Below are 25,063 nucleotides of genomic sequence, written 5' to 3'. Positions count from 1 at the left end.
CAACTACCTCGGCCCACCCGTCTACCTAATATTCATGTCCATTGGCCCACTCATCTACTCTATATATTCCCTGCATGGGCCCACCCGCCTCCATCGGGAATAATTTGCCTCCCGGCCCATCCATCATAGTCGAGGATATTTTTATCATGGGCCCATGGTCTGCTGGCCCGTATCATATGGGATATTATGCATGTCCGTTCCCTCGTATTATATGGAGATAGGTCACTGTAATATGTGCTGACCATAGTAATAGATGCAAAACTGCACAAAACCTTCATTCCATAACAATCAATCATTCCTACAGAAGGTCGATGAGCTGCCACATGGACCTGCCTGGAGGTCAGCATCAAGGGAAATCAAACGGACGAGAATGGACAGTCACTGCATGAGGATGTCAAGCTTTGGATGTGTGATCCTGTGGAGTGCATCAAAGATCTTATTGGAAATCCTTTATTCAAGGAACATATGGTATACACACCATCATGAGCATACCAGGACAAAGCAGGCAGTCAGCAGCTCATTGATGATATGTGGATGGTTGATTGGTGGTGGGACAAGCAAGTGAGTAGCACATTAATTTTAAATGAGAGAAACGAACTTACCTTCACATCAGAAAGAACTACCTGAAGGAGCCACCATAGCTCCCATCATTCTGGCTTCTGACAAGACAATGTTATCACAATTTCAAGGTGACAAATCTGCATGGCCTGTTTACCTGTCAATTGGCAATATTGCAAAGGAGAAACAACGTCAAACATCAACACATGTGACAGTGCTGATTGGGTACCTACCAGCCATAAAGCTCGACTGCTTCACCTCCAATGCATGCTGGATACTGACTATTCTATACTGTTTGTCCCTGCTGCTGGAGCCCCTCATTGCAGCTGGTGAGGATGGCACAGACATGGTTTGCGCTGACTTGTTCATTTAACAAGTATACCCTATACTTGCCGCCTATGTTGCAGATTTCTCTGCACAGTGCCTGGTTGCTTGCTGTAAAGAGAACTGTTGCCCTAAATGTTTGGTTGCAGCCGATGAGCGGTGTAGAGATACAACAATTGCTGGGCACTACACAATGTAACCAGCAATATAAAAATGTGTTGTGGTCATGCACAGCCTAGTCTGCTATACTTGCAAGACAAGTGTGTTCGACCCGAGGGGTTTGCTGTATGGTATTAGAATAATTAGTTATACAAAAAGGAAGATAGTCCAAAGCGTGGGAAACAAAGTCCGAAGGTATAATTACAAGTCTGATGTCAAAATGTCGGGTCCGATGTTTTCAGGTTTCGGGTTAGCGGGTTTGCCTCAGGTTGCATTGGGTTAGCGTTGGGAATATAGCGAATGGCAGGTTACTGTCAAATGTTTTGGAGTGTTTCAGATAAAGAATGGATGATATTTGCGGAATTCAGCTAAGAACCACTAAGTATTGGATGACCTCCTCCTACTCAGAGGTAGAAAGGTAAGTGAATAGGTAGGAGGTATGCGAAATATATAGTGTCTATGTGGAATTTCGGAGTGCTATAGGTGAAAGTAGTAGCGCTGATTTTCAGGTCCGATGTCCTATGTAATAAGACACGATGTACTGCGGACATGTCATAACGCATTCTACGATGTTAGCGATGTGAAAACAAGTAACTGCACACCTAGTGGGGATAGATACGACAGGACAGGACTTAGGGAGGACAAGTGCGTGGGAAAATATTGGGTCTAATGCGGCCTAAACATCAGGTTAGCGGGTTTGTGTTGGGTTTGTGTTGGGTTTGCATTGGGTTAGTGGATAAACATCAGATTGAGCGGGTAAGTGTCGAATAACATCAGGAAGTGATTCATGTGCGACATGCATTGGAAAATAGCTGAATACAAGCCTAGCATGAGCTCGAGTGCTACAGTGGGGCAACCCACTAAATTCGGTGATGCAAGACCTGGAGTTGACAAAGGAGATACTGGAGAGACGGAGGAGTGGTCAGCACCCTGTAGAATTTGATGAGTATGGGCTGCACACCGTGTATAAACCTTTTTGGGCAAACTTACCACACACCGACATTTTTATGGTGTTCACGCCAGATCTCCTCCACCAACTTCATAAAGGGGTCTTCAAAGACCATCTTGTCAAATGGTGCCTCGACATCGTGGGCAACGACAAAATCAACACTCACTTCAAGACCATTCCAGACTATCCCAGTCATCAACATTTTAAGAAAGGGATATCCAACATCAAACAATGGACAGGAACTGAGCATAAGGAGATGCAATGCATTTTCATGGCACTAATTACCTGTTGCAGTCCCAAGGTGCTATATTATGCCTTTCTGCTCGGTTTCAATGAATTAACCCACTTTAATTTACAGTCAAGTTGTCATTGTCGCATGGTCCATACTGGATTTTTGCTATTACGCACAACTTCATACACATACAAGCGAATACCTGGATGGTCTGGAGAATGCACACACAGTATTTCATGTAAACAAGGATGTTTTAAAGGAACTCACAGTGCGCAAACATTTCAATATTCTGAAGTTGCATCAATTGTCTCACTACATTCAGTCAATCAAATTGTTTGGAGCTGCCAATGGATTCAACACTGAACTCCCTGAGCACCTACACATCAACTTTGCTAAAGGGGCTTACCATGCAAGTAACAAGTGTGACTACAAGGAACAAATGGTATTATGGCTTCAACGCCAGGAAGCAATCTTCTGGTGGACCTCTTACCTTGAATGGGTGGCCAAATGTGCTGCTCAGACAGAACATGAATGTGAGTATAACTCTGACTCTGATGCCAAGAATGAGGACTTTGATATGGTGCCTGTTGTTTTACAAGATATAGTTCATGTTCTAGCGAAGACACTTCCACACCCTCAGCAATCTGTTCAACATCTTGAAATCATGCATGGTGCCACTGATTTTCTACCTGCTTTCAAGTCATTTTTACAGAAGAATTTCCCACACAATCGCATTGTGCTCAGTTATCAAGATTATTTTGATGTTTTCCAACAAGTCGTCATCATCCTTCCCCCTGACCCTCATGTCCAAGTCACCCAAGTGCCTGCAGGTGAGGGCAATGCCTGAAGTGCTTCCTTTGCCTTCTGGATGGAAGCCGGGTTCCCCTGCATGATTTGACATGGCATTGATTAGTAGTGATAGTGTCCAAGCATCAAAGGTACTACTCACCCTGGATGGTATGTCAATGTCTTCCAATTCACACAGTATGATGATGAACTCTAAGTTATAGCTGCAGTCTGAGTTGCACAGGTCCATGTAATATTCATGCTGCCTCATCAATTTGGCATGTACTCGCGACCCCTTGCCTACATTGAATGGTTCACACTATTCAGAGAGGCAGACCAGACAACTGGTCTGCATCAAGTCACACATTCAACTCATTGCTTGTGTCAGAATGGGGCCGTGATACATGTTGATGAAATTATTCGTCCATGTCACCTAATACCAAAGATGGGTCAATCAGTCAATCCTACATGTATGAGCATGATGAACATGTATGAGTTGGTGAGTGAATTTTACTTGAATACATTCATTGACCTCGAGACTTCTTGTATGTCCACTATGATTACTTAGAATATAGAATAGCACTACAGTGCTCAATTAAATTACAGTGTGTGAATTTTGACTACAGTTACCACAGTGACTACAGTGATTACAAGCACCTCCTGTAGCACTACAGCGCTCAATTAAATTACAGTGTGCGAATTTTGACTACGTTACTAGTACAGTGACTACAGTGATTACAAGCACCTCCTGTAGCTCTATATAGCCCTGACTTCAGCTACAGATTGCTACAGTGACTATGTATAGTGTTGCCGCAGCTCTGGCTTGTGGCCGGCTTTAGCCGCAAGCGGAGCTGTAGGTAGCCAAACCGTGTATGTAGTTATAGCTTATGTAATTAGTAGTTTGGTCTAGTCTATGGAGCCGCATTTAAGGTCTTAAAGCCAGCTTTAATAATAATAATAATAATAATAATATATATATAATATATATAATATATATATATAATTGTATTGAAATGACACAAGTCTATGCTCTTGATATGTGGTGGTTTCTTTAGTGGTGAGATAGGATGAGAATGGATGTACTACACATGACGAGAATGTACTACAGAAAATTGGTAGCGGGTGATAATAGAAACAAATTTACCGGTACAGCCGTACAGGCTTGTGTTTTGGGATACCTGGTGAAGACAAAGCTAAAATGATGCGAGCCGGACAGTCCTCCATACCTGGGGGTGTTGGAGGAGATGCCGTTGATGACGGCAATGTGGGTGGTGTGATGTAGGAAGAGCTGGGCGGGGGGGATTTTGGGATACCTGGTGAAGACGAAGCTGAAACGATGTGAGCCGTGCAGTCCTCCATACCAGGGGGTGTTGGAGGAGATGCCACTGATGACGACAATGTGGGTGGTGTGGTGTAGGAAGAGTTGGGCAGGGGGAATCAGGCTTTGGCGGTGAAGGATAACAATGACCATATATAGGCGTAGGTGCCAAAGTGGCTGGAGGAGGCAGGAAGGGATTTGTGGTAGGAGGAGGAGTTGTCTGGGACGATGAGGGAAGAATGTGAGAAGGGTAAAGTTGTTGACGTACCAAATACTTCTTGACCATGTCCTCGAACTCCCTGAACGTCACTGGATCCACATTGAGTTCCCACTCCAGATACTGACACATCTCATGCTCCGTCTGGCTAGTTTTGTGCGGTTGGAACGTGCCCTTCGTCCAGAGTCTGAGAGAGGGAGAGGCGGGTGGGTGCAAAGAACGATAGAGGGAGATAGATGGGTGGTGTGATGTAGGAAGAGTTGGGTGGAGGGAAAGCAGGCTGTGGCAGTGAGGAATAACGATGGCCATATGTAGGTGTAGGTGTCAAAGCAGCTGGAGGAGGTGGGGAGACATTGAGAATGCATGAGAACGTAAGAAGATTAATAACACACCTTGTAGTTGAATCCATAGCTCAGCTGAGCAATTTGGATATACAAACTATCTGCGAGACAACTTGTGGTGAGGTGAACATGCCATGTGTCCGAGTAGCGCGACCAGCTCATGAGTGTAGTTGCACAAGAAAATCTCAAGTCTAAGACGCCTGCCGGCAACTAAATTGAGCGCCCTCTCACAGGGCTGAGAATAACTTACTAAAAATAGAATTCAACTTCACATCTACTGCCGACAAAGCTGATAGATCAATATCATAGCAATCTACTACCAGTCTACTACTGGATCTACACTCATCATCCCTCAACACATAACTATTCAAGTACATATGGGTCCCCAAGATAACATACGTGGTCCGAATCGTCTGATGAATGTTCAATCGAAAGCTAAACATATGTTAGTTGTATGGCAGTGCTGCTCGCGCGCGACACTTACAAGAGCAGCGGATGACTGAGCGGCAGGACAGAGAAGAGAAAGGGAGAGGAGAGAGGAGAGGAGAGGAGAGGAGAAATAAGAGGGGATGGAGGAAGGGAGAGAGGAAGGGAGGGAAGGGAGAGAGGAGGGGAGAGAAGAGGGGAGAGAGGTCAGGTGCCAGGGAGATCAAGGTGGCGATCTTGGTTGTTGAGGATGTTGGGGAGGCAGGGATAGAAGCAGCTGTTGTAGGGAGAGCCGTATAGATTAGAAAGTGTCTGTACATGATTGTGTCAATGATTACTCACTTGAATGGCTCTAGAATTGACGTGTGATGCGCACATACGTTCAGCATGTGGATGTGGACCTTCTGTTGCTGGTCCTTCACTTTGAGACCACGACAGATATCTAACCGCCTGTCATCCATGCAATTCGAGCAGGAAAGGAGCTCTTTGTATGCGCCTTGGAATGGGAACCACGCCTCCAGATCGCATTTCTTTGACCTTGAAGACACCGTTCACTCTGTGCAGTTCGATTTCTTTCGTTGGATGCCATGCCAATGCTTCAAAGAGTATCAGGGAACTTGAGGTAAAACAAAGAGTAAAGCACCTACAATGCTCGCGAACCTTTTGCACCTTGATGAGGGGGGCAGGGAAAATCCCTCCTGCGAGTGATGCCCAGCAGGAGGCCTGAAGACTTGCGTAATAGCCCAACAAGATGTGAGCCAGTACTGAGAATGCCACAGACCTCGTAGGATTCACCCCATTTGGCCAAGAACACCTTGGAAAATGATCAGTGATATGTATGGGGTCAAAAGCTGCAACCATACCTGATTCCCAATGTTGATCATGCGGATCATAAGCATCAAGACGAGAGTCAGTGCCCAGTACATTAAACCTGCCGCCTTGATGTATGTATACCCAATATGTTCTGAAAGGCACCCAGCCTTCCGCCCAAACTTCTGCTTCCATTAGTTTTTAACAATTCAAGATGGCCATTGCTTGGGAGAACATCCTTGGCTGTCAGTTTGGCCAGATACTAGATTATTACTCACACCTCAACATTTGATTTCCGGCCCCAAACTCGTCATGCACTCAGAACTACGTCTCATGGTGAGAAACGCGAATCTGAAGACTACGAGAGGTGGATGGGCAAAGTGGCGAAAGATTGCCAAATTGAGAAGTCCAAACTGTTTGGATGGACATCTGCAATGTTTGATGAGTGTTGGCACACTGCAAAGTGTGAGTAGAGGTGATTAGCCAGTACTTGTAAAGACCGAGAGAGCACTTGGCCTGTCGAGATGAAGCACAGGCTGTCAAGGAAAGGCGAATAATGAACAAGTTCACTATTGCAAACAGCCAGGCAGCTAGAACACATAAAGATAGGGCAAACAAGAGATAAGTAGGGAAAGAAAACATCATAGCTCATAGGTAGTAGGAAAATCATCGATGTTGTCACACTCATCCTCTGCGATAGCTCTGAGAAGATTGTCGCATATATCACCTGTAATGCCACTGTTATTTAATGTCAAAACAGTGTTGGATTCCTGTCGTTCGCGCAACATCTTGTACTCCATATCCTTCTGTGATGCTGCCCAACCTTTGGTAAAGTTGAGTCGCTCTTTTTTCAGGAGGAACTTTACCACCTGCAGAGCCTCCATCAGGACCAGGCTTGTGCAATTACATTTCTTCATGTCAGTTTCGCTACTAGATGAAAAAACTTGCTCGCATGGAACAGCGGAGGCCTGTATTGGGAGATGGTTTATTGCAATGCCGAAAATTGTTGGAAATGATGTCTCTGCAACCTGGTCAACACCTCGTGGTCAATGACGAAAGGTATAACATATGGAGACGCAGGACGCTCACCTCCCAGAACGCAAGTATGTCCATTGTCTTGGGGCTAAGATTAGCCGTAGTGTAGGCCTCGAACTCTTGCTCGACCATTTGGGCAATGCTGTCGTGACGCGGCAGGACATTGATGTCAGGTAGTCCATAGAGGCGCGAGCCTAGTGTGCGTGGTTGTTCTCGAAGTACTACTTCATTAGCTGAAGGCCCTACATATGCTGAGCCATTTTCAGCTCACTTTTGATGCATCTACATGAGATAATATCAGTTTGACCTTTGAAGTTGCATGGTAGACGTACCAGATGGATTATATGCTCGTCTACATCTTTATTCATTTGTTCCCCCCAATGATTCCGAACCCACGACATTCAGATACTAGGATCGACAACTGATGAACTCAAACGTGAGCAACCATACATTACTAAAAGATATCGATGGACTCACACATAGCAACTGCATAGGCATTTGTGGCGCCCATCCTCTCGTCATACTTATCAGCCCAATCTAAACCTATCTGGACAAGAGGGTCACAGTGTGGGACATGTTGGGCCAAAAGCTTCCAGCGCTCGATAAACATTTCGAACGCTGGAAATGCACCGCTCAGCTTGGGAGTGCATTCACCTGACATACATTGTTGGGCAGCATGGGGTGCCTGATATGACACAGTCAGATGAAGCGTGAATTTTGAATATACTAAAACTGACCTCTAGGATTACTTCAACGTCCTGTAAGAACTGCCACTCCATCGAACTCAGTTTGAATTTGCTGATAGAGCGTTGAGTAGGAGTGTCAAAGAATAAATCTATTGCCTGGGCAACTATTAGTCATGGCAGATGTTTAGTGGGTGATATCTTACCTGGCAAAGGGTTCGCAAATGGTTAAGCATGATATAGACTGAATCCCAGCGAGTTGACTCATCAAGCAGGAGTTCGACAATGGGGAGCTGTAGTTTCGCACCCATGTCATCTTGAAACCACTCCTTCTCGTTACCTGTGACAATGGTGTCCCTGAAAAAATCACATCGCTGGTTAGATGCGCCAATTGTGTGCACAACGTCCCTAGCTCTGAGAATAGCTTTCCCTGACACGGCCTTGAGATACTCCGCTTTTATGATAGTGCGATTGCCAATGACCCAATAGTCAGGCACAAGCAAATAGTCGGCTGTGTGGTATTCTTCGATGATGTGCTTCACACATATGTTAATGATGTGGGGGAAACACAGGATTCTGTGGTCAATGGGAGGGAAATCAATCCCCCAGGACTCGAGTTTGTGCGACAGCTCCCACATGGCAACCTGGTTGTTGGAGGCATTGTCCAAGGTGAAATGACCAGTCTAAACAAAGTCAGAGCATGCTACACGGCACAACCAAACACTAACCTTCTTGGTCACACCGGCACGATCCAGAAGATGCAATATTACTTCTGCTAGCAATTCTCCAGTGTGACTTCCTGGGACGTGATGGAAGGCTATCAACACTGCGTTCAAGACGAGGACTGAACTATGGTCTGCCCTAGCAATCCAGTGGGCGGTAACAGCCATGAATGGGAAAAGGTTAGAATTTGACCAGAGGTCCGATGTGAACGAAACCTTTCCCAGGGCAGCCTGAAGAATATAAGATGCTTTGCGGGGCTCTTGACAACTGTAGACCTACCACAAGGTCCCTCTTCAAAGCATTGAAGTGCTCATGGAAAGCATCAATGACCAATTCACGTATTTTAGTTTGATGAAAGACATCAGTCTCATTGAGCAATGGCTGCAGAAGACAGATCAGGCAGCGAAATTCTGAGCATTCAATAATGCTGATTGCCTGAAAACAATTACTGACTATAGTATGTAGAAAGTGTGCATCAACTCACCTGATCATCGGCAATGATAAATCTCACAATCTGTTTGTGCATTTCATCCAGGGTAAAGTTAGGCAGTACGTCATCTGGAGCTAACAGGCTGGTACTGGTGAGTGAGCTAGGACTTGGGGGAGTACCGAGTGAGTCCAAGGTGTAAGCCAGATCCTTGAGCCGTTGATGCAAGGTCGCAATCGTCCAGCCATCATCCAAAAATGTCTTCAAACGCGATGAAGCATGGACGTGCCAGTGGTTGCGCTCTGCTTCTTCCAAATAAATGATGGTATGCTCGTTAAATGCATGTGTCCGACGACCTGTAGTGCCTGTAGTAGCAAGGTATGATACAACAGCATGAGTATTGTCATGAGTGTGGATTTCTCTTGCAAATTATGTTAGAAAAAATGATAGACTGCAAATACAATACTCACTCGCAGGCTTTACAGATTCTAGACTGAGTGACAGGGTCCTGTCTGTAGAAGAAATGAACGTCAGCAGAGGATTTAGGTGGTTTGGCTCAGCCACCAGTGGCCAGAGGGTCAGTTCTGGTGGTATTCATCGCAGTCTGGAGTGGACTAGGGCATGCAACAGGCGTTACTGTGAGTGCAGGAGGGTTGGCCGCTTTGTCTTCCTCATCATCGGAGATGTTCTCAAGGTGAAAGGATTCCCCTTCGTCTGCAGCGGGACTTGAACCATTATCTCTGAATCTAACAGGAAGCTGACGACATCTTGGGGGATTTTGAAGCACGGATGCATTCGCTGCAGCAGCAATGGGAGCAACAGCAGGAGTTGCAGTAGGAGGAGTGGCAGCAACAGGAGCAGCAGTGATGGGAGCAGGAGCAGCTTTGGGAGCAACCCGGGAAGTGTTCTTCCGTCGAGGAGGCATGGTTGTGCTGAAGGATCTAATGTCAGAATTACCTGTCTATATAGGTTTTCACCATGGGAAACCCCAGAGCACACCAACGTGCAGCAATTGCAAGTCCCTGATGGAAAATCCATAGGTGTCGCTAGCGAAGTAGCCTTGATGTTTTAATGCTATATGTGAGTCAGATGAGTGAGAGCCTTGAGGAGCAAAAAACTAATGCGATTTTGAGATAGGGACTTACTAGAGGTGATTGACTCCAGCAGAGGGCCCAGAGGCTCTCTAGATCGCAACAGAATGGATGGGATAAGGTCCTTGTGCAGACAGTGGGTGACTGTGGCCCATGGGTGACCGTGTAACTGAATGATCAAGGAAATCAGAAATCAGATCCTCATTTTCAGGCTTAATGACTTTTTAGAAAGTCACCATGAGTCTCTCATTGCTGAGTTGCACTGCTGCCTGCAGCATGTTGAAAGATAAGAGGTTGCGTTGTGCATGGGAGTTGGAGAAATGAGATACCATCTTGATATTAGTCATAGACTCAAAGGCTGTGCTCCTGCCACTGCTATGAAACCTATCATGATAGAATCATTAGCTCACATAGTATGCATATACAGTCGTATGTACAAGTAACAAGTAGCACTATATAACGGTGTCATGATATATAAACTAGGCCTTTTTCCGGCGTGGAGTTGAGGCAGTTGCATGCAATGGGGAGGGGTGATTATGTGGGCATAAACTTGCAATAATGTCAGTTCAAAAGTGAGGCCATAAAATGGACTACTGACACACAAGACGATCTATGAAGCGGCAGGCATGGACTTGAAGGCACTGCCTTGATTGCCCAGGGTTCATCATAGCATGGAAGGGGATGTGCGGTAGGCACATCAGGCTTGCCAAAATCCAGCTGTGTGCTTGCTGGAGCAGGTGATGTAGAATGAAGTACACGAAGTAAGGAACGAATGTGGTTGTAGTCAGGGTCCTCTGAGAATGTGAGAGCACGCGTGTAAATGAGAATCGTTGCGAATTGGACAGGAATTCCTTGACACAAAACTTCAATGGTAGTGTTGACTTTGCGCTCGAGTATGGAAGAGCTGGAAAGCTTCTCTTGGTCACTGGTCAACCATGGAAGAGAGCCCTGCAAACAGTATATTAACATGTATGTGAGTGACTCAAGGTCATCACGACGACCCAGTTCAAGTCCCAAATGATTGTTGATTGACGTGAATGCAGGAGTGCTGGTAAGACGTTGACCTTGGCGAAATGGTATATGGACTCTGGTCGATGTGTTCCAGAATTCCTTTGCGGTGCTGAAATCAATGAGAAAGGCGGTGTGCTTCAAATCGCCAAGGCCCACCACAACATTCTGTGGTTTGATATCACCGTGGATGTAATTATGCGAATGAATGTATTCAAGATGTGAAAGCTGGGAGATGGGGTTAGCGATCTGCGCGTGCGATGGCAATACACACACTGACTGACCAGCTGGTCTCCTAGATTCACAACAGTGTCAAGGCTAAATTTTCAGTTGTGGGCAAGGAAGATATGATGCAGTGATGGCCCAAGGAGGTCAAGAACTAGAGCATGATATGCCGACTCCCTACCAAACCACAGGGCACGGGGAATCCCAATACCACCTTCAAGGTTTTTCAAAATGCGGTATTCACGCTGCACAGAAGATGAGTGGTTGATAGGTTCAAGCTTGATGGCGACTGCGTTATCCTTGATGATATTCCGTGCACGATACACAACAGCTAAATGCGGTCCAAATGTTGAATCAACATGTAGTCAGTGATATGGGAATGACATACCGTACGAGCCAGACCCCAACATGTCTCCCAGCCTAAACCTTCCATCAACTCGAGTAGGGACCTTATCCATGATGTATACAATAGCCTAAGTAGAAATAACGTGAAATCAACTAACTGAGAGGAAAGCGAATAATATTCTGCCACCCAACTGCCACTTTTGCATTTCGGCCTGGACTGGCTTGAGCCAGCTTAAAGCGGTTCAAGCCAAGGTTCACACATTTTTGGTTGAAACCAGTTTGCATGGCTTACAAATCGGACCGAGTCACTAATCAGTGGCTTGGCTCACGATAATTGCCAAACTTCTGGCAAACTGGCAAATGCTGCACTGGAGCTGACCATAGCTGAGCCGTGGTAATACTAACTATGTAGCACTATGTAGCCATCACTGAGACTACACCAATATTTGTTTTTTCCTGATGTTACATATGACCAACAACCAGGGGTTGCTATGTGTGTGATCTCCAAATCACCTAAATTCTAATGATGATGTTACCACAATATCCTAGTATTAGTGAATTTCTTGGGACAACAAAAAAGATATCCATATATAGTTTTTGATTTTATGCAAAGTTCACTCAGAATACACCAAGGTTGGCATCTGCTGTACACCTGAATTATGCTTTTCGGGCTATGTTTGGTTTACAAATTATGTGTTTTGCCATGTAACTTTCCATAATTTATAGAGGTTTGTTAAATTCCTTATCTTTTGCTCGCAGAATGATCTGATCCTTCATCCTTCTTCTCGTCGTCTACTTCCTCAACATCCCGCAAACTACGTGTTGTAGTACATTCATAACCAGATACGTCAATTTCCTCGAACGTGTCAGCGGCACCGATTACCGGGAAGATGCAATTCAACGCCCAATAGATAATTGCAGAAACTCCAAAGCCCGTAAAGAACGATAATTCATATATCCGAGTAGCTGCTAGAGGGACTGTGCGCCCAGCTGGGAAATAACATCTCAGGATCGATGCATCGCGACAGTGGGGGCAACTCACTGGCTCCAGCGAAACCGACAACATTAATAAGGATCCCAGAAATATACGCAGTATATGCCCTTAACAATACTTGTCAGGGTTGAACACTTCAAGGCAATCAAAACTCTCACCGGAAGTTGATTCCATACGTGTACCAGTACCAGCTGCCCCTTTCGGTGTTATAGAGATCCTTCACATTGTAATGACCCTTGCGGATGATGTAGTATTCTGTCACCTATAGCAACCCGTTCACAATGGCGAAAAGAACAATGACAGAAGCGCCTACATACCATCACCCCGGCAATGGAGCTCAGGAACACTGAATATGCGGAGAGGTAAGAGGTGAACTCATTACTATTTTTCAGAAGGTTCCATGGACACATGGCGAGACCAACGGTAGCAGCGATGTACCCGCCACGTCGGATGTTCTGCAGTTGGTTCTTGAGTATGTTAGTTCTGAGTATACACTGGATATGCATACAATAAAACGAGGGAACAGTGCGGTCAAATCGCATCCCGCCGACACTGAATTTGCGCAGATGTTCGTGCTTGGTAACCAATGTCAGCTCGGAGCCCGTTCTGAAGTCTGGGTATGTTATTTGACACACCCCATCTAGGAGAAGAAGAAGCATTAGATTCGCAATATCATCGAAAACACGTGACGTCACCTGTGCAAGCATGAATGATGCTGAGATGAACCATACCTGCAAGGAGGAAGACGTGAAAGCGTGTCAGACATAGACCAAGCTCCTCGGATATCACAATCACACACCCCGAATCTCGTTGCTTTCGACGGATTGTCGTTCAAGAAATTTCCCAACAGTTCGATGGGCGACCAAATGGCTGTCCCGTAAATTGCCTGCGACGACGAGCTCACAAGGATTCCGATCAAACTTACAAACGCCGCACTTAGAGGAATCGCAAACAGTTGTGGGTATAGCGCGGCGGATGAAGTGCGAGCGCGGGAGGCAAAATCCGGTGCGTTGGTGACTAGGGTTACTTCGTTACTAATGCATGACATCGAACTGACCACCATAGCCCAGCCTAGCTTTGATCCCTGCAGTGTTGAAGGTTGATGCACGATCGGACCGATTCCGTGAGCTTTCACAATGCACCATATGAGAAATGTGATTGAGGCTATGGGCATCAGGATGGGTGTCACAAGGAAGAAGTGCCGGCTGAGGAAGGTCACTTTATGACCGTCTTCATGGGAAGATGTGAATGTACTTACACCTTGTGCACAGGGAACCAAATGATCGGCAGCGAAATGAGCCAGAAGAGGAAGAAGCATAGGAAATCCCGAGTGTCCGTTCCAGAGGACGCAGGCATCGAATTTGCTATCGGCCAGCTTTAGTTGAGTATGATTACCATAGGAAATGATAAACGCACGCAGGTCATATATGCTAGGCCACATTGCTCTGAGCATTACGAGCACACAGGAACCTCCGATGCTCGCCTGGACGCCATACCATATGCTATGTTGCTTAGCTCGTACATCATTGCGAAGCTGGGAAGGCGCACCATGCCATAGCGGCGCGATTAAAGACACACCACAAACTCCCAAACATCCCGAAGCTCGTGCGATTCACGATTGGAAACATCACATGGAAGATAGCACCAGGACGTGCATTCAGGACAAGGAAAGGCGCGGCAACGCCATAACCCAGCCAGACGCATATCCAGGCTTGCCACCACGACATCCCTAGTTGGATCATGGACCTTGGAAATTTCATTTAATACCGAGCAAAATAATGATGATGGTGAGCGTACGATACGATCATCCACATGTTTATGTTGAACGTGTCCGCTGTCCAGAAGGCAACGTAGTTGTATGCACGCCATGTGCGTTTCTCCGGCTCAACAGGCAGCAAATCGTAGTTCTATCATAGAGCAAATTGCCGTCAGTACATGCAGGGATAGATCGCATCCATTGTGGATACTCACGGCAACGAGCTGCTCGGTAATGGTGAGGTTGGAGTCATGGGTGACTTCGAAGCTTTGGACGATCCTATTAAGCAAGCCCATGACAAGTTCAAATGGTAAGAGCCTAAGAGGGCGCTATCATCGTTCACGCGCTCGGAGTCGCAGTTCTTTAACTCGATGCTTATCATGCATGGCTAACGCCACCACGCGGCAATTAATGTCCCTGACACCCATTTTCACATGATATCTTGGGCTACCAGGCGGCCACAACTCACAGGCAGCTCCCTATGCGTCAAGATCCTCCAAAATGGCCCTCCGTTTGTGATAAGTGAATGAACAATCGAAAGGTGTAACGAGCGGCAGCTAACAGAACTATATGTTTTCAACATGCGCCCGCCAGGAATTTTTAACTTCGGCGACTTCTGCAGAAAGTACCGCAACAGAAGTAAGTGCATTCCATGAGGTTTCTCCGTATCGGCTCGGCAATTGTATGTATGCCACAGTCACTCGTCTGTGAGTGCCTGCCAAGTCTTTCCGAGGTTAAAACAAGATGATTGATTGAGACGTCATGAGTGTGAAGGTCAAATGGATATGCATGCGAATTTTGGAATATCGTCGTCGTCGTCAGACTCAGAGAGAGAGAGAATTATACCGTCAAGCAGCCGGTTTTCATTAAGTCGACCCAGCCAGCAACATGAAAAAGCCTGCCCTGAAGGTCGGCTAAAGGCCGCTAGAATAGGCAAGAGCTGTCGCCGCTCTCCAACTTCCAAGACGCAGTTCAAACGTTCGACTCGCGAGCCTTGCGATGTGAACCACAGGATAGGAGGAGCGCGACTCTCTCAGAAAACACAAAATTTGGGCCTAGGACTGACTCGAATGTCTGCCGCTGACTGTCTGTTACCTCGGATGTACTATCATACATACAATTATCTGCGAATCATATCTTGGCCGAGTCGGGGACTGGCGCAGCCGAGCACCGGTAGGGTCAACTTCTTATCACAATCTGGGATCATTCGAGGGTCCAACGTTTATCGCTCATATGCAGCTTCTGGTTGCCTGCAGGTGTCGAATTTGGGTGTACTGTTTACGCCTCAACCTGTTTGGAAATTCAGACAGAGCGCTCGGTCGACGTGATACTACAAGGACGACCTCGTTGCAGAGTTGTTTCAAGCTCGAGGCACTCCTTCGTACCATCATTGACACAGCTCAGGTCCAAGTTCCCTAGAACCACGCCATTATCACAAACTCCTCTTCTTCATGTTGGACTTACTCTCTAAAGATCGAATAACCAACGAGGCAGGCCTCAGAGCTTCCTTGCATCATCTGGACGTAATTTCAAGTTCAGGAGCAACCGCATTACAAGCCACGGTCGAACACATGTTGTCATCAGCCCATATTTTTGCATATATCATTTCTGGTATCTCACAGACTTTGTTCGAGCGCCATCAGCTCTGACTCTGTAACAGTTTGGGATCGCCGCGAGGCAATGATATCACAGATCATGACAGACTTTCCAACGAAATCTCAAGAATATCCAGCATCCATTGCGAGCAAAATGCTAGACAATCTGTCTATGTACTTTTTAACTTTGCCAGTTGAATCCCTAGCGACGGATGTCTCAAGGGATGTCTCAAGGGACATCAGCCGCCACAGAGGCTTCATCGAGCGCGCTTTACCTGTACTTTGCGCGTTGAACGCTATGAAATTTGCTGGTCCAGGGTCATTTGAAGACGAGATTGATCTCTTCGACGTCGACTTTGATGATGAATTCTTCAAGAAGAAAGTGTCTCAGAAAGTGCGCAAGCGTAATCGCCCGAAAGCTCATGCGGCTATCGACACATCACTCTTCGTGAGGCTCGATGTGGTTGTGCCTCTCACGAGCAAGGCTGCCGCATCATTGTCTATTCACATCCTTGCGGAGCTGAAAAATGCTCTCTCGGTGAGTATATTCGCTACTTTTTGACGTTTCCTCTGACAGCTCTCCGTAAGTTCTACCTCTCGCTTCTCCGGAGGACGGAATTGGCAGGCGACATCAAAGCCTTACTCTTCCCAAATGTGGGAGAGTCTGCCAAAGATGTTGCGCCTGAAGTTTCGTTAACCGAGGATGTCGAGAGCCCGACCGACCGACCCAATACGTACCAAATGGTGCAGCCTATGGAGTCTGCGCTTTACTTCGACAACGCGGATGAGTTCGGAGCGTGGCAAATCCTTATATCTACGGAGGCTTACAAAAAGTTGCTTGAATTCCGTAGAGCAAATACGGAGATATTCAAGATCATCTTCAAGCAGATTAAGTCTGTCTTCTGATGAATTTCGCTGCAATAATCTCATCATTGCCACAGACAACTATCGAAAGGTCACTTCTCCGATGATAACAACAGGCAACTTAACGGGCCGGATGCAGGCATACCTATCTACTATGCCAAGATGACCAGTGGCCTACGATTAGTAGTAGGTGTAATTTCACGCACGTCGCTCAGAGCAGAACCACCCACTTTTCTCACAGTACCAGATCGATTGTGTCCCTGACCAGGATGGAAAGGTGGGTCCTGACATCAACATCGAGCATGGTACTGAGACTGGAGTCTTGACAGTCCGAAACACAAGGTGAGCTATCAAGAGCGATTACATCTGTCCGCCATTAGCACTCATATGAACTCCAGTAATCAAGGTATACGGCATTTATACGCATGATCGGATTGGCAGAATATGGGATGCCTTGGGTAACCATCTCGCACGCAAGGGCAAAGAATATCGTAAAAGGTAAGGACATTTTTCAGCTCTTGATGCAATTCACTGAATGATTTCTTGCACAGATGTATCTTTCAGAATAAGCCAGTCCTTTCTACAGATAGAGCGATTCTGCCTGCATCATTCCCACCAGCTAAACCAGAGCCAGAATGTTCAGGAAGCCCACTCAATCCTAGTAATAAGGACATGGACCGAGTTGAGTACTTTCAGTTGTCATTTGTACAGTCATTGACCCATGGCATAGCTTCACTCTTTACTTGTGTACGAATTTTCGCCATCCTTATTTAAATTGGTTTTCATCTAACAATTTTCTAGTTTGGAGAAATATGTCACATTCTCGCAAGTAAGCTTATAAACGCGATTCATAGGCACGCAAATATTCATTCGGTAACCTTTTGTTTTAGGCGTTCTTGCATAGTAAGTGATCATGTAGTTAGCTCGCCGCCTCCTCTTATCTTTCCAACAGGTCTCATCGCAAACCAAGACGTACAGCACGTCTTTAGACTCGAGTAAGTTCTGCCCCAATGTGACGCATTTACTGATCAATGTTTGTTCAGACCTCAAGAACAAGAGATTGTTGAGTGTACCACATCATGTTACGTCTTGGGTCGCAGTGGCACGGGGTAAGTGTCCTGCCCCTAATATGAATAGCTTATTTATCGCACCCGATTAGAAAAACCACAACGATGCTGTTTAAGATTCTCGACATTCAGCGAGCTTGGGAGATGAGTGACGTTGACATGCCGAAGCCACGCCAAATCTTCGTCACCAAATCCAGAGTGCTCGCCACGAAAGTGGAAGAGTATTTCACAAAGCTTCTCGAATCTCTGGCGTTAGCAGGCTATACCCTGCAGGAACTTGCAAGAATGAAGGTAAAAAGTGTTCAGGAGGGCCTTGTTGATCTCGACGACCTGCCCGAATCACAGAAGAATATACCCATGAAATACAGCGAACTTGAGGATCAGCACTTTCCTCTTTTTGTAACTTTCGATCGAGTACGTCCCAATTCGTCGTCCGGACAGTTCTCAAGCTAATGATTTATATAGCTGGTGAAGATGATCGCGGCAGATATCTTGAGCAAGGACATCCGAGGGCTTTTCTTCAATATTAACAATGCTGAGGCGCATGACAGTCTCGTCACCTATGACGTATTCGCAAATCAATACTGGCCTCATTTTCCGCAGAAACTCACTAAGAAACTCAGTAGTGTCTTTTCTCTTGTGATGACAATGAAGTACTGACACTGCCCCACCAGACCCGTGGTTGGTTTTCAGCGAATTCATGGGTGAGTACTATTTGCATTACCTTGATACTGACAATTCCTGAATATACATACAGGGGTGGTTAAAGGCTCCGGGCACGCACTGAATTGTCCTGAAGGAGTTCTCGATCGCCCAAACTACCTTCGTCTTCCTCATCGTTCTAATCCAAATTTTGCGAGTCAGAGGAAGATCCTGTATGACATCTTCGAGTATTATACGAAAATCAAGAGGCAGCGACGTCATCATGATGTTGCAGACCGGTACGACCTTTTCTCTCTTCTCACCCACGTAATGTCACGATATATGCCTAAACAGCACGCACGCGATACTCAAAGTCCTGCAGAGCCGAGGGTTCCCCGGTCAGCAGATCGATTATCTGTATGTGTTATCCCCACCAATGCATCTTGCCCCTGACCACCTGCACTAGATATGTCGACGAAGCACAAGACAACCTTCTGATCGATGCACTCCGTAAGTAGCTACTCCATCATTCGTGGACAGAAATCCCTTTAGAACTTTCTGTTACAGTGTTGAGGCAATTGTGCAGGAATCCAGACGGTTTATTCTGGACTGGGGACACCGCACAGACAATCTCTGCAGGGAGTTCCTTTAGGTTCGATGACCTGAAAGCGTTTCTCTACCATGAGGAGGTCAGCAGATAGTAAACTTAGCTCGGGCCTGAATTGATACCTCAGAGCAGCAGCGGAATATCTCGGTCAATTCCGCTGGAGCATGTCTTCATCAGCCTACGACATTTCAATTGGCGATTAACTACAGATCGCACGGTGGCATCGTCAACTGCGCGCACTCTGTGATCGAACTCATCACAAAATTTTGGCCCGACACAATCGATAACCTTCGGCCAGAAAAGGGGGTGGTTGACGGGTTGAAGCCTGTATTTTTTACCGGTTGGGATAAAGACGCCGCTCGTTATGAACAGTTTTTGTTTGGGGCGAGGTAAGTATGCCTGGACGATATCCCTCTTTTCCTTCTGAGGATTCTTCCAGCGGTAGTCACATTGAGTTCGGAGCCCAGCAATGTCAAGTAATTGGTTAGAGGTCTCATTCATACACTGACAAGACATCTAGGCATTCTCGTGCGTGACGATGCAGCACGTCAGAAGTTGCGAGACCAAGTTGGTGAAATTGGACTGATTATGTGAGTTGTATCAAGACTACCTTTACTCTATTTTCATGTTCACATATGCGTGCAGGACCCTTGACGAGAGCAAAGGCCTGGAATTCGATGATGTGAGAAAGCTAAATTTGCTATCTGATGGATGTCTGACTTCGGTCAGGTACTGTTGTACAACTTTTTCGAGGATTCTGTCGTAGATCTGTCACGATGGCGCATAGTTTTCGATGAGGTAGACAGTCAAGGACATACATCGAAGTTCGATCGTGACAAGGCGCGATACGCTGGGGTTTGTAGCGAGGTAGACGCACCGATCCTCGAAATAAACTCAGGCTTACTTCTATTAGCTCAAATTTCTTTATGTGGGGATCACTCGAGCAAGGAAGAACATGTGGATCGTTGATAAATCAAACCCGATGCGTGTACGTTTAGAGTGTGTCGGCGTAACTCGATTGGATAATCAGTTCCCTTCAGATGTTCTGGACATCTCGCAATCAGGTCCAGAATTGTACCCCTCGCACCAATGTCCCTCATCTAGCCGTCTCCTCGACTCCAGAAGAATGGGCATCCTTCGGACACTCACTATTCTCGCACAAGAGCTACTCGCAGGCTATCCACTGCTTCAAACGTGCTAATCTTCGTCGTGAAGTGAAGGTCTGTGAAGCATATCGACTGCGAGAAGTCGCACGTTCTAGTGTCGGAGTGGCCTCACTCAGCGACCAAAAAAAAGCTTTTAACGTGGCTGCCGGTGCCTTTACTGATTGTGGGGCGACCGAGACAGGAAATCAAAAGCTACAGTATTATCGCAACTCGGCGGATTGCTACGTTCGAGCAGGAGACGATCCTAAAGCTGCTGAGGCCTATTTCAATGCTCAAGAGTTCGAGCAAGCAGAGAAGAGATATCGCAAGGCCGGACGGTTTGACAAGACCGTCCATGTTCTTGATGACCGTGGAATGAATATATCTGAAGAGATGGCGAAGTTATTCTCAGACGAAAAGAGGCGTCAGTAAATCACAAAGTTTCCCACAGAAAGTAGTACAAAAATCGTGTTTACACAACAGCGAGCCACAGACTTCATAGTTCTGCCAAAATCACAGCCAACACTGGTTGCAGAGTATCATACACCATCTTCAGGAGGACAAGTCTGAAATGGCCGGTCTGGGTGAAAGTCGGGACGGGGTGGCGGCATCAGTAAAACCCTAAATTTACCACGATTGCCATAGCCGGCTGAACTACAACTGTACCACTACCTGAACCAACCAGGTGCAAACCATTGGCCTTGGGTTCTGGACTGAACTTTGGCGACCTTATGTGTCCCAGCTTGGAATGCTGAAATGAATCATCACAGAATGCAGAATTGCCTACACACCATCGCCTCAGCTAGGAGCTCTGGCCCTGCTATGTGCAGAGAGGTAAGAGGTAAATCCGTTACTATTCTTCATCATTCATGCTCCATGGACACATGGCGAGACCAACGGTAGCATCGATATACCAGCCTCGTCGGAAGTTCTGCTCATACAGCGATGAAACGAGGGAACAGTGCGGTCAGATCGCATCCTACCGACGCCGAGTTCGCAGATATATTCGAGCTTGAAAACCGGTGTCAGCGTAAGCCTTAGGAACCACATTCCATATGTTATATTTGACGCATCTCATCTGGGAGAGAAAGCATCAGAATCGCAACCAAACATCAAACAAAACAAGCGAGTTTACCTGTGCAATCACGAATAACGCCAAGATCCATAAACAATACCTGCAAAAAGGAAGACGCGAAGCGGCGCGGCCAAGGCGCGTCAGACATAAGCACAGCTCCTGGGATATCGCGACAACACACCCCCAATATCGTCGCTTTCGACGGATTGTCATTCAAGGAATTCCCCAAAAGTTCCATGGGAGACTAGATGGTTGACCCGTACACTGTTACCTGCGACGACGAGCCGGCGAGGATTCGGACCTAACATAAATGATGCAGTGAGAGGAAATGTGAATAGTTGTGGGTATAGCGCGGCCGATGGGGTGCGAGCGCGCGAGGGGAAGTCCGGTGCGTTCGTGACAAGCGTCACCTAGTTAGCGATGCATGACATGGAACTGACTAGTAACTACCATAGCCCAGCCTAGCTTTGATCCGTGCAATATGGAAGGTTGGTGTACAATCGGACCGATTCCGTGAGCTTTCACGATGCACCATATGAGGAATGCGAATGAGGCTGTGGGCATTGGGATGGATATCACAAGGAAGAGGTGGTAGCTGAGGAAGGACGCTCCATGACCGCATGCGTAAGAAGGGATGAGCATACTTACACCTTGTGCACAGGGAACCACAACCGGCAGCGAAATGAGCTAAAAAGAGAAGAAGCACAGGAAATCTCGAGTATTCGTTCCACAAGACGCTGGCATCAAATTTGGTACTGCCCAGCCTCGGCTGAGTACAAACAGGAAACGTGGAATGCAACGCACGGAGGGCGTTAATGCTGAGCCACATCGCCCTGAGCATTACGAACATGAACCTCTGATGCTCGCTTGAACACCACACCATATGCTATGCTTAGCTCACGCGTCGTTGTGAAGGCAGGAACGCGTACTATGCCATATCAGCACTATTAAAGACGCACCACAGGCTCTAAAACGTCCAGAAACTCGTGCAGTTCACAATTGGGAACGTCACATGGAGAATGGCCCCAGGACGCGCATTCAGAACAAGGAACGCGTGGCAATGCCGTAACCTGGCCAACGCATATCCGGGCTTGCCACCACCACATTCCTAGTTGGATTATGGAGCTTGGAAACTTCATTCAACACAGGCCAATGATATCATAATGGTGACGGTGGGCATACGATACAATCCCCCATATGTTTATATTAAACATGTCGGCCATCCAGAAGGATCCGTGCCATGTGCGTGTCTCTGACTCGACAAGGCAGGAAGTCATCGTTCTATGGAGAAGTTTATGTAAACAAATCAAAGATGGAATCCGCAAGGATACTCACGGTAATGAGCTGCTTGGTGAGCGTGAGATTGGGCTCATGAGTGACTTCGAGGTTTTGGATGATGCTATTGATCAAACCCATGGCAGGCTCAACTGGTGGGAGGGCGCATTCGTTGCCCACAACTCGCAGTTCTCTGACAGCGCGCTTTCCATGCATATCACTCACATTTGTAAACTCCCACCATCAGCTCTATCGATAGATGAAAAATATATGCGGGACTCATGATATGCCTATCGCTAAGCCAAGTCAATGTTGAGAGTTGTGAGATGTTGGTGACATGCAGATGATTGTCATCATGACCATGAGCTAAGTAGCACATGTCTTCTTGTGACCAAAAACATAACTCGTTAACTTGCTAAGGAGTCGTTCAAGTCTGAGTAACATCTGAAGATATTCAGTGAGCTCGTAGTGTGCACATGACTGAATTCAAGCAAAACGAGACGTATCAAGACTCTTCGGCGATCTCTTGAATTGTAGATTGATGCGAGATGCGTAATACATAAATGCTTGAGGAGTCCAACAATGCGGATACTCTGGGGGCACAAAGCAACGAGCAAACCAAAGCGAGTGAACCAGACCGAAGCATAGCAAGCGAGATGTGACCCGATGTAACCCAAGGTAATAATGTCGGCGATGATGGAATGTATAAATAGGAAGAAAAAAAATGCTATTGACAAGAAGGTTGATGATGAATGTGAAGATGAGATTGGGGTAAGATGTGATAGTAAATTGTACGTGTGCAGGTGTCAATATAGTAGTAGTTCAAAGGGCTCACGACGGGGTATATGTCAGATATTATGATTCTGAATGGGAGGCGTTTGTCTTGTTGTTTGGGGATGACCAAGCTTCTTTAAAACGTTTCGAGGAAGGCGACGGAGATGAAAAGGTAAATGCCGAGCAAATTTGTCTGCGCTCTGGAGTAGATAATTCGGTATCGGAAACAGCCCTTGAAGCAAGAGGGGTAGCATCCGCTTGGTCAGATGGTAACGAGGCGTGCGATATTGCGGGAGAGAAATAATGGCGAAGTTCAGGTTCAACAGACTGTTTCTGAAACCAAGGTCAATTGATGATCGTAAACAGAAAAGGATACACGAACTTTGTCAAACACAGACTCTTGATCCGAAGTTTCCGTAGCGGTATCATAAGCTTCAGAGACGTCTGCCAATGGTGAGACAGTAAGCTCGTAACACTTGGAATCTATCTTGGCCTGGGAAATAATAAGACGAGCGGGATCTCGCTGACTTGGAGTTGCACTTGAAAGCTCTTGTTCTTCATCGACTCTTGGCAGAGGGGAAGCCTTGCGTACAGGGCGTGACCCTCTAGGGATTTTTTTACGCCCATCGCTTCTATTTACATTGCCACTGGCAGATTTACGCAGTTTCTTTGAGTCCGACTTGAGTTCTTTCTGCTTCTTGGAAGACGGCGCAGGAACCACCACTTTTGTTACCAAAACTGCTGTCTTGCGCTTCTTGGATGCATTTGTGGTAGTTTGGGCCGCGCGTTCACCTGTAAGCGGATGAAGGTTCTCCTTCTCGATAGCGGCAAGGGTTGATAGCAATGTGGCAGCAGCATCCGCAGCTGTTGTTGTCACGAGATTTTTATCGCTAACATGACTGATCTTCTGAATCTCGGTTGGGGTGTCCTGGAAGACTGTGAAGGAGCGAACGGACATTGATATTTGAATGAGCAACGAGGCGAAGAGAATGCTGTGAATCGTGCAATGGAAAAAAGTGCGCTAAGGAGGCAGTGTAGGCAGTGTAGGCTGGGAAGTCGCTTGATGCGCGTGGTTGAATGTGACGGCTAGAAAATGTAAGACAACAAGTTGTACAGGCGTGTTCGGTAAACTCTCTTTAAATGATGCGTGTTTATTGGAACTCCGATGTTCCGATTTGCCACAACGCGTCGCGTTCTACTCACGTGCTTTTACTAGTCTTGGACTTGCACGCGATATCAATGTGCTACAACACGAACAAGTTGGCCGACTTCGCAATGTTTCAACCCTCGATTAACACAAAGGCTATCCACCACTAATCGCAACGTTTAGAACGTCTGGATACTAAACCGCAGCACTTTGTCGTGCTGTAGCCGCAGCTAACCCCAAATCACATGTATTATGTCAAAACGAATCTGTAATGATCGTCTCCCGATGGAAATTCTGTCATACCCCCATTTTTCGGGCATTGGTCAGCTCACATTATCCAATCCCTTAGCCCTGTAGTATTTCTACATCCGCGGCAGTCACCCCCCCGCCCTGTTGCACCATGGATCATTGGTACGATTCGGAAATTTCTGATAGAATGCGAGTCTAACAGAGTTGTGTCAGTCA

General features: G+C 46.5%; 8 protein-coding genes across 8 annotated transcripts; 2 read left to right on the top strand and 6 right to left on the bottom strand.

The window, feature by feature from the left end:
• Positions 1–253: 253 nt before the first annotated feature.
• F5147DRAFT_745378 (uncharacterized protein) lies at positions 254–3,576 on the top strand (the record flags this gene model as incomplete). The annotated part of the gene is made up of 10 exons (XM_041439745.1): positions 254–307; positions 340–468; positions 496–561; positions 614–887; positions 936–1,043; positions 1,882–2,277; positions 2,354–2,664; positions 2,686–3,052; positions 3,245–3,436; positions 3,467–3,576. The coding sequence occupies 10 exons, from the start codon at positions 254–256 to the stop codon at positions 3,574–3,576; spliced, it is 2,007 nt and encodes a 668-aa protein (XP_041293773.1).
• Positions 3,577–4,148: 572 nt separating this feature from the next.
• Positions 4,149–4,852, bottom strand: F5147DRAFT_772752 (uncharacterized protein; the record flags this gene model as incomplete). The annotated part of the gene is made up of 3 exons (XM_041441373.1): positions 4,149–4,393; positions 4,477–4,546; positions 4,595–4,852. 3 exons carry the CDS (start codon positions 4,850–4,852, stop codon positions 4,149–4,151), a joined length of 573 nt encoding a protein of 190 aa, XP_041293772.1.
• Positions 4,853–5,247: 395 nt separating this feature from the next.
• F5147DRAFT_772751 (uncharacterized protein) lies at positions 5,248–5,630 on the bottom strand (the record flags this gene model as incomplete). The annotated part of the gene is made up of 2 exons (XM_041441372.1): positions 5,248–5,297; positions 5,369–5,630. 2 exons carry the CDS (start codon positions 5,628–5,630, stop codon positions 5,248–5,250), a joined length of 312 nt encoding a protein of 103 aa, XP_041293771.1.
• An 18-nt stretch (positions 5,631–5,648) lies between these two features.
• On the bottom strand, positions 5,649–5,840 carry F5147DRAFT_575469 (uncharacterized protein; the record flags this gene model as incomplete). The annotated part of the gene is made up of 1 exon (XM_041431273.1): positions 5,649–5,840. A coding segment is annotated over one exon (192 nt), but the record flags the coding sequence as incomplete, so codon positions are not given.
• A 4,718-nt stretch (positions 5,841–10,558) lies between these two features.
• Positions 10,559–11,770, bottom strand: F5147DRAFT_772748 (CK1/CK1/CK1-D protein kinase; the record flags this gene model as incomplete). The annotated part of the gene is made up of 5 exons (XM_041441371.1): positions 10,559–10,628; positions 10,678–11,315; positions 11,372–11,382; positions 11,494–11,643; positions 11,701–11,770. 5 exons carry the CDS (start codon positions 11,768–11,770, stop codon positions 10,559–10,561), a joined length of 939 nt encoding a protein of 312 aa, XP_041293769.1.
• A 629-nt stretch (positions 11,771–12,399) lies between these two features.
• Positions 12,400–15,168, bottom strand: F5147DRAFT_690801 (permease for cytosine/purines, uracil, thiamine, allantoin-domain-containing protein; the record flags this gene model as incomplete). The annotated part of the gene is made up of 13 exons (XM_041437095.1): positions 14,970–15,168; positions 14,623–14,922; positions 14,449–14,558; positions 14,200–14,397; positions 14,068–14,153; positions 13,910–14,015; positions 13,451–13,856; positions 13,342–13,382; positions 13,160–13,226; positions 12,969–13,106; positions 12,810–12,913; positions 12,700–12,758; positions 12,400–12,647 (listed from the first exon to the last, which is right to left on the bottom strand). The coding sequence occupies exons 2-13, from the start codon at positions 14,701–14,703 to the stop codon at positions 12,400–12,402; spliced, it is 1,644 nt and encodes a 547-aa protein (XP_041293768.1). The 5' UTR covers positions 14,704–14,922; positions 14,970–15,168.
• Positions 15,169–16,623: 1,455 nt separating this feature from the next.
• Positions 16,624–20,872, top strand: F5147DRAFT_690783 (P-loop containing nucleoside triphosphate hydrolase protein). The gene is made up of 25 exons (XM_041437094.1): positions 16,624–16,895; positions 16,944–17,052; positions 17,108–17,143; positions 17,196–17,208; positions 17,265–17,364; positions 17,418–17,547; positions 17,597–17,613; positions 17,668–17,695; positions 17,757–17,769; positions 17,819–17,861; positions 17,910–17,975; positions 18,026–18,347; positions 18,399–18,555; positions 18,608–18,637; positions 18,691–18,874; positions 18,930–18,992; positions 19,042–19,085; positions 19,143–19,264; positions 19,315–19,571; positions 19,622–19,653; positions 19,703–19,772; positions 19,828–19,864; positions 19,912–20,049; positions 20,096–20,170; positions 20,223–20,872. The coding sequence occupies exons 1-25, from the start codon at positions 16,744–16,746 to the stop codon at positions 20,757–20,759; spliced, it is 2,775 nt and encodes a 924-aa protein (XP_041293767.1). The 5' UTR covers positions 16,624–16,743; the 3' UTR covers positions 20,760–20,872.
• Positions 20,873–23,147: 2,275 nt separating this feature from the next.
• On the bottom strand, positions 23,148–24,592 carry F5147DRAFT_836457 (uncharacterized protein). Its single transcript, XM_041444000.1, has 2 exons — positions 23,834–24,592; positions 23,148–23,784 (listed from the first exon to the last, which is right to left on the bottom strand). The coding sequence occupies exons 1-2, from the start codon at positions 24,407–24,409 to the stop codon at positions 23,533–23,535; spliced, it is 828 nt and encodes a 275-aa protein (XP_041293766.1). The 5' UTR covers positions 24,410–24,592; the 3' UTR covers positions 23,148–23,532.
• Between the last annotated feature and the right edge of the window lie 471 nt (positions 24,593–25,063).

This window comes from Suillus discolor, assembly GCF_016758755.1.
Source record: "Suillus discolor strain FC423 chromosome Unknown F5147scaffold_22, whole genome shotgun sequence".
Lineage (NCBI taxonomy): Eukaryota > Fungi > Basidiomycota > Agaricomycetes > Boletales > Suillaceae > Suillus > Suillus discolor.
This window is presented reverse-complemented; position numbering and strand designations above follow the sequence as displayed.